At 41.1% G+C, this 12,645-nt stretch overlaps 1 protein-coding gene across 2 annotated transcripts in view; it reads right to left on the bottom strand.

Annotated features, from left to right (window-relative positions):
* The window catches only part of LOC310793865 (actin nucleation-promoting factor WASL-like), a 56,446-nt gene extending 56,043 nt beyond the window's left edge, over positions 1–403 (bottom strand). For both annotated transcript variants that reach the window (XM_083655757.1, XM_083655758.1), the window contains exon 1: positions 33–403. In XM_083655757.1, coding sequence (XP_083511883.1) covers positions 33–224 — 192 coding nt within the window. In that variant the 5' untranslated portion in view covers positions 225–403. The remainder of the gene's footprint in view (positions 1–32) is intronic.
* Positions 404–12,645: the final 12,242 nt, after the last annotated feature.

The raw sequence follows: 12,645 nt of genomic DNA, 5'->3' as shown, positions 1-12,645 counted from the left end.
GTATAACAATTTGATGGAGGAAAAAAACTTACGATGCATTTCCTGCCAAGGTGGGCGAAAAGGCATTCATTCTCCTGCGGTGTCAGGACTATCGAACCCACATTTCCTGGCCGCCGTTGCGGCGGGTGTCCACTCATCATTGACGATCGATTTAAAAAGTATGCACCGACTCTTAACTCGTGATATGAAATCCAAAAAAGATAAATAAACAATCCCTCGGTCATCCGTGGCCTTCCGCCGACCCCTCTCACCGGCGGTTGGGTTTAAGCCGGGGGTCTGCGAGGCTGTGGTGTCAAAATAACGACGGGATTTGGGAATACAATGCGACGTCTCGCTCCTCTTAAAAATAAGTTAACTTCAAAATTGCAGCGACGATGTGAAGATGGAAAACGGTAAAACTTTCCTGGGAAGTCCGACCGCCAGAGAGCTGGGAGCCAGATCCATCCAACATGGCAGTGTGCGGACGAGTCCAATGCCTCGGGATAAGGGGGGAGTCCACACGTTTCCCGTGCTGTCTCAGGTAACCAGCAAGAGAAAACAGTGACACAATAAAGGGTGAGGCTGTCTTATTTTGTCACTTTCTGTAGCAAAACAAGTATATTTTGGTAAATGCCTGCTGGAAAATTTGACGATTAAAAGATTGCGTTATCCAACGCACTTCCGTGGACATGGTACAGTCCTGTCCGCCCGTGGCTTTTATGACAGGAATGTGTGCGAGAGCAGAATGGGAGGAGATACGAAAAAAAGGTGCAAGTTGCCAATATTATGTTATAATGCTCTTCACCCATGAGAGGATCTGAACTGAGATGAAATTCAAATCACTCGGGTCTATGCCTACAATTTCAAATATACATTTTAAGGTTGAGCTAAGGGAACCAAAGTTTCTTCTTCTATTATGTAATGCCAATAAGCCTACCTAATTGATCCCATTGACCCTAGCCTCCCCCAAATGAGGTCAGATTCAGTGACTCAAGGTCAAGCACATTTGAGCAGGGAGGATGTTTTCTAGCACAGGACTTGAACCCAGATTATCAGGCCACTAGTCTAGTCCACAGTTGTTATTGTAGGACCTATAATTTCCTTGTGGGTTAACATTGCCTGGAGGATAATGGAATTAATTATCCTCCTGAACTCTTACTGTAAAAGCTTTCGGGACGAATTAAGGGTCATTTTATTGTAATAAACTATAGAAATGATGGCAAGTGAAATTAAGACTGCTCCTGTTACTATATAACCATGTGTTTATGTGTGTGTGTGTGTGTGTGTGTGTGGGGGGGGGGGGGGTGGGGGGGGGGGGGCAACTAGTGTTGTTCCTAGGGCAAGAACAACTTCTAGGAACATCCCTTCCATTTTGCATCGAGTTTCTGACTGGAAGTGGACCTAAAGAGAACACTTGTTTTTCCGGAGGAGGTGGCGGTATTCCTCACTCCGACCAGACATGGTTCTTCTATCCAGCCTCCAGGAGCAGCAAAACCATCATAGTAGCCGAACTCACAGTTCCCTGGAAGGATAGGCTAGCCATCTCTCACCAAAGAAGAAAACAAAGTACCAAGATCTGATTGATGAGGCTCTTCTCATATGGCACGCAACCTTATTCCCAATTGAAGTCGGCTGCCATGGTTTCCCAGCAACATCAGTGCGTTATTTCTTACAGAAGGTTGGCTTGGAACCCAAACATCTGAAGAAAGCCACTAGGGAGATAGCCATCACAGCTGAGACCAGCTCAAGATAGTTGTGGTTGACCAGAGCTCGCAGTTGGAACCTTTCTGCAGGCAAAGGTTAATCTTCGCTGCCCCAGTCAGGCTAAAGGGTGAAACGCTTGTGACCCTGAGATACCTGCTGAAGATCAGAAGGGTTTCCAACAATGCAAATGACCACACTTCCACCAAGGATTACTGCCGCGAGGAGGAACTTGCAACATCGTATCGTAGCTCCTGCAGTTTCTGCTTGTAGCAAACCGTCTTTGATGTTTACTTCCCCTGAAATTTATTAAAATTGTACATTTCAGTATTTTTCTTTCACAATCGTTGGCAGTTTGATTCAACAACACATGGCACACCCCTAGTCCCTGCTGTGCATCACATGTTAAACTATTACAAACTGTTGGGTAAGGACCATCTTCTACCATTACATTTCCATTAAATAACAGCAATTAAGCAGATCTATTTAGAACCTAAGTAGCCTTGCACAAGGGCAGCACACATGCTTCATACATATTTTACAATAATAATATGCCTCAGGGTGCGTGTGTAATATACATGCATGCAATATGCTCAATCAGGCTTTTGCACTGCTGTTGTGTGCAGTAGCTGGCTGTCTTTCAGAATGGAGGAGAAGAGAGGCCATCCCCTTATTAAAGATACAATGGAGAATTTAGTTTGCTGTACACAACATAATCAACATTTAATATTACAACGTGCTACCAGCCGCATAAGGTGCTTATGTGCTTGTAAGAGATGTTGTGCATGGGATCCCACGCAAGGGGTCCATGAGAAACCAACCGGGCGAGTCACCTGTCGCCCCTAACCTCGTCAAGGTAGGCCAGAAATGGGTCCCAGATAGTTAAAAATCTTTTAAGTGAGTTGGTCCTCAGGAACCTGAGTTTCTCTATCCGTATAACAGAGATCATGTCCGTCAACCACAACTGAAAAGGTTATTCATATTGATTCTTGAAGAGCTTTATTGTGCATGGAAAATTTGCTTTTTGCAACTTTCACAACAGTTAAACCTCAAATTATAGATGTGTTTTACTCTGTTATACTCAGACAATTGGCATAATAAACACACCCTGACCTACTTTAAACATGTAGAACTTGTGTTGGCTGTCAGATGCTGTTACTCCTAAAATCAAGTCTGTCAGTTTACAGTTGAGTGAAAGCAAATCACTGCATAATGCCAAATAATGAAAACACAGTCCATTATCTGATGCTTGAATAATTACAGAGGCTCCTTTGGGACTTTCATAGAAAAACATTTCTCTGCCTCCCTTCCCCCATTACACAATACTTGTTTTTGATAATGACAAAAGGCTTTCATTGTTTTTGCTTGGGTCCTGATCACAGAGATTCCTGTGTGTGTGTGTGTGTGTGTGTGTGTGTGTGTGTGTGTGTGTGTGTGTGCGCAAGCGTGCACGCATGCGTGTGTCTGTATAAGTCATCTGTGTGTGCATGTACGTCAATGCGTAGGTGTGTGTGTGTGCGTGTGTGTGTGTGCGTGTGTGTGTGTGTGTGTGAGAGAGAGAGAGAGAGAGTGTGTGACAGAACCTCTGGCCATTCCTCCTCTATACAAGGGTCAATAGGGGGTAGAGAAAGTTGAGGCCCCTTTAGAAACCTGATGACAACCTCAGAAAATCTCACTGGTAACACCTGTTATGAATGACACAAGATACAAGATATTAAGCCCATGCATATTCAGATGAAAGGAAAATAGTCCATCCTCATTTCTTCTCCTATACAAAGCTGATTCAGTTGGCACTTTAAATTTATGAATATGGATGGCAGCCCCCTTCTCAATGTATCATAATAAAATATTTAGTCCTAAAAATACAACCTGTAATTTACTTGCACATTTAAATTCTAAGTATCTTGGCATTATTTTCATGAACAGTTTAAAAGCTTTGTTAACCCATGATAACTAAAAACTAGGTCAGTCTTTCAGTCTTAATGTGTCAACAAATGTAACAAACATTTTACAGACTAAAGTAATTATATATTCTTTTCAACATTTAACTGTCAAGTGTCTATCAAAGTTCAGACATGGGGAAAGTAACAGAAGAAATAAGGGAGAATCTATCATGAAATAGCTTCCTGCTATCCCTGTTGGTGAATTTGAGTACACTTCACTCATTGTCAAATCTAATCTTCATCTATATTTCGAAATGTTTACAAAGCCTTAATTTGAACACAAAGTCAGTGTGCACTGGACATGCTCCTTTACATAGTTTTTCAGGGTGCTTGTTGCAGCAGAGTCTCTGTCATCTAGTCAAACTTGTAATACTCGACTAACAGGGAGAAAAACAGCTCGGGAAACTCTGCACTCCACCTGATGCCATTGGAATGCATAATACAGAAGCGTAATAATGACTCGTCCTGGAACAGTAGGGATACTTCTCTTGCTCAAACTGAACAGATTGGCAAGCTGGAACAGTGACTAAGAGAAAGAAGAGGGGAAGGGAGCAAGAAAAAAATCAACAAAGAGAGATTTGGCAACAGAGAAGAAAGGGATAGAAAAGGAGAATGAGTTGGAGAAACAGCGACATACTAACCTGACTCCGCCAGATGGGGCGGTATTGAGTTCACAAATTCACAATCGTGAAACAAATGTGAAGCAACCTACATCCATCTGGCAGCGTCAGGTTAGCGACAGACAGTGAGGGAGCATAATTTGGAAAGAGAGACAGACAGGTAGAGAAGAGAAACAGAGATGAATTCCCTGCTGCCAAAATACTGGTTAGAGAAATAGATGTTTGGCTGATGTAGCCTAGTTGTTGATATGATCGATGATAGGAAATAACAGAGCTGTTGTTGTTGATGATGGTGGTGATGATGATGATGATGATGGCCATGAGCTATGATGACACAATTATGATACAGATGATTACAGTGACAAAAAATTCTAACACTGCAGTAATAACAACCAGTTTTCCTTACATTACAGTGGATGAAGGTGGATTCACTTGCTGCCAAAGGTCAACAATAGATTAAGTTCCTTTTGGTTTCTGCATGTATGTGATTCTCATCCATCTCTGGATGGATGGTGTGGTGAGGTTTTTGACCAAGAGGAGAATCTATGATTCTCGTCTGCCTTAGCGAGATCTGATCTGACATAAATATCAGATCAAAAGAGTAGAATCAGGAAGGACAGGGGGAGTGAATATTATAATATTATTATTATTATTATTTTTTTTTATTATTTTTTTTGAGAAAGGGACAGTGCATATTAATGAACAGTACAGTCAGTACATGTAAATATGCCAGATTATAGCTCGAAGGCTAGTTTCCATCTGGAGTCCCTTGACAGGTTGAAAGCAAAGTGACAGAAATCACATACATACATTACATAGGAAATATACAATATCAGTAATAGCACAATTAGTAAAAGAGAGAAAAGGAAAAATAAATGATTAATGTAAAAGTTAGTACATGTGTGAGCATCCTGCACAATCACACATGGTCACAAGACTGGTTAATTCTCAGCCACGCCTTCAGATGGCCCTTGAAGGTGGCCAAGCTGGAGCTACCCCTTATAGAGGGAGGTAGGCTGTTCCATACAGCGCTTCCTTTAAAGGATAGCACGTTTTGACCAAACAGGGTTCTTCTGAGCGGAACTTCACAATCCCTGTTGGTGATGGCTCTAGTTAGCCTGGTCGGATTGGCAGTAGATCTATATTTAATAAAGGTTACAAGAGGTGGAGGTGCTAGGCCATGCAGGACTTTGTATATCAAGCAGGCAGAGGTGAATTTCCTGAAGTTGTCAAAGCTTAGCATGTTGAATTTGGATAGAATATTGCAGTGATGATAGGTGAAGGGTTTTTATCTAGGATTTTTAATGCTTTTTTGTAAAGTGATTTGATTGGTGTAAGAATTGTTGAGCCTGTCATAGACCAACTGGTTAAGCAGTAGCTACTGCTTAACCAGTTGGTGTGTGTGTGTGTGTGTGTGTGTGTGTGTGTGTGTGTGGCCAACTACAATCCGGCCAGAGGTCCGCTGGTGGTCAGAAAAGGCGCTACAAGGACCTCCTGAAGAGATGCAACATAACACCTTCAAACCTGGAAAGGGCCGCAGCAGACCGAAACACCTGGCGCTCCTCCTGCCTTTCAGGCACCTCTCACCTTGAGGAGAATATATCACTGAGACGTGCAGAGAAACGATCACAACGACATGCACGCACAACAAGTACAGTCCAGCAGCCAGATACCACACTTACCTGCCCCACTTGTGGAAAAGTGTGTGGATCGCGAATAGGTCTACACAGCCACATGAGGTGGCATGAGCGCACCAAGCGCTGAATACCTCTATACCCCTGGGAGATATGAAGTCATCATCGACATCGATGGACTGCCATAAGCAAGTAAGCAAAGTATGTATGTATGTAGATAGATATATACTGTACACACACACACACACACACACACACACACACACACACACACACACACACACACACATATATATACACCAGTGTTGGGAGTAACTAGTTACTACTGTAACTTAACTACTTTTTGCAGTAACTAGTAATCTAACTAATTACCTTTTCAAATTCAGTAATTCAATTACCATGGGTTACCAGTTATTTTAGGATATGAAACTAGCGGACAGCTTCAGAAGATTATCTGGTGTCTGATCCTCAGATCTAGTCCAGGGAGAGACACCGCCTCCCTGCCCGGCAAAAATGCTCCACATGCTGCAGTTGCAGCCAGATCACCAGACGCTAATGACTTTGAGTAGGCTATAAGCCCCAGAGGCTATGACCTTGAGTAGGCTATAAGCCCCAGAGGCTAATGACCTTGAGTAGGCTATACGCCAAAGAGGCTAATGACCTTGAGTAGGCTATAAGCCCCAGAGGCTAATGACATTGAGTAGGCTATAAGCCCAAGAGGCTAATGACCTTGAGTAGGCTATAAGTCCCAGAGGCTAATGACCTTGAGTAGGCTATAAGCCCCAGAGGCTATGACCTTGAGTAGGCTATAAGCCCCAGAGGCTAATGACCTTGAGTAGGCTATAAGCCCCAGAGGCTATGACCTTGAGTAGGCTATAAGCACCAGAGGCTAATGACCTTGAGTAGGCTATAAGCCCAAGAGGCTAATGACCTTGAGTAGGCTATAAGCCTCCCCAATAAGCAAATGTTCAAGTATCCGATGCAGGTACATACAATTTGACAGGCTTGTCCCACACTGTGCCACAGCAACACTAAAATAATGTGTGCATTAATAAGACAATCAATGCCACAAAAATTATTACTTTTAAGTAGGGGTGTCACGATACACTCAGTTCACGATACGATACGTATCACGATACTGGGTTCACGATAACGATACGATACGATACGATTTTAACAATATTTTTTTAAACTTGAATAATGACAATATATGACTGGAAAAGTAGTATTTTATTTGAAATGCACAAATACAAAACATGCTGTTGTGGGAAATTGTTATTACAATAACAACTAGAAAAAACATGAGATTGGAGATAAGGCTTATCTTGAAATAGAATGAGTTACACCGTCACTTAGATTTACTTTGAACTAAAAGGTTTCTCAACAGTATAAATTCTCATTATGCATCTTCAGTTTTTCTTCAAACTCAAACAACAAGACTTTTCTTAGTCTATTTTTATGCATCTTCAGTTTTTCCTGTCAAGTAAACAGTTTAGCCAGAAACTCAATTGAATGGTTTCTCTCCTGTATAACTTCTCATGTGTCTCTTCAGAGACTTGTTCAACTGAACTACTTTCCACACATTGAACTTCAACAAACAAAGACGTTTCTTTGTCTATTTTTGAAAAAAAAAAAAAAAAAAAAAAAAATTGCGATATGAGATTTCATCTCAACGATACATATCGTGACGTTTTACTATCGCGAAATTTCGTGGGACGATATATTGTGACACCCCTACTTTTAAGTCACTTCTAAGTACTAACTTTAAAGTAATTAAATTATCTTTTGAGAGAAGTACTAGTAACTAATTACTAATTTTCATTAACTTGCCCAACACTGTTAATCACAAGCCAACAGGCACGTGCACAGATAGACCCCAGGTGGTGCCCAAGCACCTGCCCTTTTGCCCTCTGAAGGATAAGTGCCCTTTTTGCAAGACACATCCGTGGGAAACATTATTGTGTTTCAGAGGCTCTAGCGGACCCATTTTCAAACTAAAGTGAAGATACTGATATCCTCCGAAACTAGAATGCCTAATGCATCCATTGGTACCAGTCATGCTAGGTTGTCGGGAAGGGGGCTAAATAACGCTCCAAAGTTAGGCTAAATTTTGGCAAGGAAAAAACTGGCATGACCATTTTCAAAGGGGACCCTTGATCTCTTACCTCAAGATATCTGAATGAGAATGGGTTCTATGGGTACCCATGAGTCTCCCCTTTACAGACATGCCCACTTTATGCTAATCCCATGCAGTTTTTGCAACAACAACAAAATGCAATTCTTTTGCATGCAGTAACCTATAAATTTGTTATTTTCACCTTCTATTTGAATATTTCTGCATACTGGGGTCCCTAGAAATGATTGGAATTACATAATCTGCATATGACTGGAAAGCTGAGACTCTTGTGGGTTCAATTAGCCCAATTGTATTCATGTGTGATAATGTTAGTCCCCATTGTGGCATTGAAGTGAGAATTATTTTTGAAACTTGACCTCACTGTATAAAATTACCTATTTTTTGTTGTTGTGTCTTACATGTTTCTGTAGTGTATTGAGCCTGTACCTACTATTGATGTTTACAAACGGCCCAAATTCTAATCAATAGGGTGATCATATGTGATTGCATACAACCCATGTGTTTGGGATTGATGTTGAGAAGCTGCCCATGTGCCCATGTGCAATTGAGAACAGTTAGTGTGAGAAAAGCACTGAATTATGTAATCTGCAGTTCCCACCAAAAAAGCTCTTGAGGTCTATCTTAGAACAAAGACGGCCTTATTTTAGTATCAAGTGCTGTGTAAGAACCACGTAAGAACTGACGTATTTCGACCTTGCAGGTGGCCGTGCTATCTGTAAACATGAAGACGGGAGTAAGTTTCCCGTCAGAGCTTATAACAGACCATTGTTTAAAAGTTTGAAGTAATATACTGGCTCCCATATTACTCAGGAACATTATGCAACTTGGTTGAGATATATTTGTATGTAATGTTTTTTCTAACCAATTATGAAAATGCAGTTTGAAATATGCTTTGTGTTATGAAGAAGAAATGTACTATCATGGATGTGTGTGTGTCAATCCTGCGCGGACACACACACACACATACACACACCCCCCGCACCCCACACACACACACACAAGCACACCACCGCCCCCCCCCCCCCCCCTTCTTGAGCTCTCTCACACAGAAGACATGTCAGAGTGTACATATATGTTATTGTTTATAGTTAATATAATGCACACTTTATATGCATTCATCATGACACATACACATACATACACACACACCCCCCAAACACACACTCACTCACTCACAAACACTATCTCTCTTCTTTCTCTTCCCCTCTCTCTCTCTCTCTCTCTCAAATACAAACACCCACATGGCCTGCGTCGGGATACGCCCACTCGAGGATCCCAGGAAGTCCGGCAACGGTGGCTTTGCCTCAAGACTCAGGGCTTCTGGGAAATGATGTTTTTGGCTTCAAGACTCCTCCTGCTTTCAACTTCAGGACCAATCAGAAAGTCACATTTACTGTATAACATCTCAGAGTGAGAGGGGTGCGGTATCCTTTCATCCCCTGACACTTGGTGTTGAGGAATGACAGGTCACTGCCGAGACGATCGTTTCTGACTGAGATAGATCTTCTGGACTTGAACTACTTTGGGTATCAGTATCTAAGAGTTTATTCAGTTGTTTCTGACTTGTACCAATTTTAATATATGCTTTGATATAACCATTCATGTCTGCTAGTCTTAAATAAACATGTGACACTGTGCACTTAACCTTAATCCACCTGTCTTGTTGTCGAATGTGTCCTTGTCTTCAGTCTCGCTGTTTCCCTCCCACTCAACGAACACGCCTGGGTTTTATGTGACTAAAACTCTATCACTACTTTAGCAAGTTCATGCAAATCTGTGGTCTTTATTCCCTTTTTTAACATGTAAATTGGAAGGAGGTGGGCACTTTAAATGCTCTCACCCAGGGACATCACACTGTATTTTTTTAAATTAATAATTATGAGAGGTGTGCCCTTTTTTCACTTGAGCACCTGCCCCCCAAAATTGAGCCTTTAGCCTTTTACTTTCATAACCTAAATTTTATGTTGTGGTGGAAAGTGGGTCAAAGAAATGATTGAGTAGGCTACACTACAGTAGATTTTGTTTATTTTTATTTGTTTATTATTGGGACCCACATTAGCTTATACCTAGACGACAGCTAGTCTTCCTGAAACCAGATAACCCCATAACACACATTAAATCTCCATACTCTAACATCCTGGTATATCACATAATCTGCATGTGCACAAACAAACGTAAAATATTTACAGACACACAAGCACATATGTCTATGGAGAAAGAAACGCATGCTCACACACAAATAGCATACTTCCTGGCAATTGCATCTTACACAAGCAACAGTGTCTGCTCTTAATTCAATTAAGTAGTAATTGTGTCAGTTAGTGCAAGCAGTTACAGTATTAGTTGTCGCTGTCAGCATCATGGCATTTGTATGAATAGAGCATTTATTCCACTCAGACAAACCATTCTCACTCCCAACTTGTGAAATACTGACGATCCATCAAGACCCACTTTTTAACAGATGGGATACCGCTTTGTATCATTTTTGGACATGCAGAGTAGTCCAATAGACTGCCATAGAACTCCAAAAATGTCTGATATGGGCGTTTCCCATACAGAGGCATACATTCAAGCTGGTTAGCTCCTGGCTTAGATATTTAATAGTGAAACCATTCCTGTTTGACCACCAGATGGCAGCATTATACTGAATATTACACCACAGGCTGGCATTGCAGTAAACCCATTGGATTGGTCAGCAAATAGTTAATCCAAAACGGGGAAAACCCCATCCTTCTGTGCAGTATTGCCTGCATACAACTACATACAACAAAACTATTACTCTAGACCAGGGGTTCCCATCCTTTTTTTGCTTGGTGACCCCACTTTGACGTAAAAAATCTAGGGACCCCAGACATTCAAATTCTGGTACAATATGGGTATAATATCAACAGTGACATTATCAGTGATGTCACATGTATCAGTATGCTGACTTTTTTCTCAGAATTCTGACTTTAATCTCAGAATTCTGACTTTTTTCCTCAGAATTCTAACGTTGTTTTCAGAATTCTGACTTTATTCTCAGAATCCTGATATAAAGTGATAATCTCAAAGATTTTCATCCAAATATGTCACTATCTCTGATGGTGAGGTAGCACAATGGTGATTGAGCCCATTGATAGACGCCTTTGCATTTTCAGTATTGCACATTGAGTTATAATATGATATTATATTATATATATATTATATAGGTCGATGGTATTGCACCATTTATGAACTTGGTGTCTGTGGTGACACAGGGTGGGCGGAGCTAACACAATAGATAGTGTAGGTTCCCGACAACTCTTGTGTTTAGTAGGATAACAAGCTGCTTTTTCCGGTCTCTATTACGGGTTGTTACTATGGCCGAAGAAACTGACTAATGCCACTATGCAACACTGTTTGGATCTCACCTGCAATTATTACTTATCACCATAGGTGTCACCCAAGAGAACAAAACTGAAATCTTAGAGATTATCACTTTAAACTCAAAACTAAAAGAAAAAGAAAAAGAACAAATGGCCCTAATACTCTTCGGTAGTTTTAAATGGTGTGGTATAAAAGATTAAAATAAATACATAAATGCATAAAAATCAGGTGACCCCACTTAGGGTCATGACCCCAATGTTGGGAACCACTGCTAGACTGAGGGAGATAAGCGACCAAAAGAACAATGGTCAAGTGATGTAAACACGCTTTAATGTACCAACCCTGTAAAAAGGGGGGTCAAAGGTTCCTGCCCATCTGGTGGATAATTACTTATTGATTCTAAGGTGTTTCCCCATCCTGATAACGGATACTGTGTAATAACTATTCATTGTTACCTGTACATTGCCTTTGTTTTGTAGTAAGAACATGACCATCTACACACTCTGAGGAATGTACTATATGGAAATCTTTCTGTAGGCTATTATGATAGTGATATTATCACTGCTTAACCATATAGGGCCTATCACCTGGGGGTTGATCTACCAGTCAATTATTGCAGGATGAAAGAAAATAAAGGATTTTGGAGAATATTCACATCATGCTCAGCCATTATAGGGTAATCATACTCAGCTTTGCATGGTTAAATGTTTGACAGACATTCAAATTATTTGCTGTACTGTTTTGCTCAACAGCCCTCCTCTTTTCCCGACAGGCTGATCTCTATTATGATGCATCAACTGAGCCATGGAGATGGAGGTCAAAAATGTTGGAGACCTTGAGATGAAGGATGATTTAAGAACATGTCAGACAGGCATTGAATCATTATTCTCACTGGCATTTTAGTAGTCATGGCTTCACTGTGAAAACTGTGGAGAAGGACAACAGGCTGCGAAGAGCAAAAATAACAAAAACTAGACTCTACTTGATAGAGTGCAAACCTCCCCCAATGTGAAACAATTCTCTAACTTCCAAATCTGCAGCCTCTGTAAGTGTTTTTCTTTCTAAGCAAAGACTACACCAGCTGAATAGCATGTCTTCAACCAGAGAGGAGGAACTAATCAGTCACCTGCTGTAGTGTTTAGCTGACCTGCAGACTCTAGTCTACAGTCTCATAAGACACTGGATTCTCACATGGTTTTACAACATTTTCCTTGTCTCCACTGCTAGCTAATAGTGCCTGACCTTCATCTACTTAACATGCTAATTAACTGGAAGTGAGACAGTGG

The sequence above is a fragment of the Poromitra crassiceps genome (assembly GCF_964638095.1).
Source record: "Poromitra crassiceps genome assembly, chromosome: 2".
Taxonomy (NCBI): domain Eukaryota; kingdom Metazoa; phylum Chordata; class Actinopteri; order Beryciformes; family Melamphaidae; genus Poromitra; species Poromitra crassiceps.
Note: the sequence above shows the minus strand (reverse complement) of the source record. Positions and strands in the feature narration are given on the sequence as shown.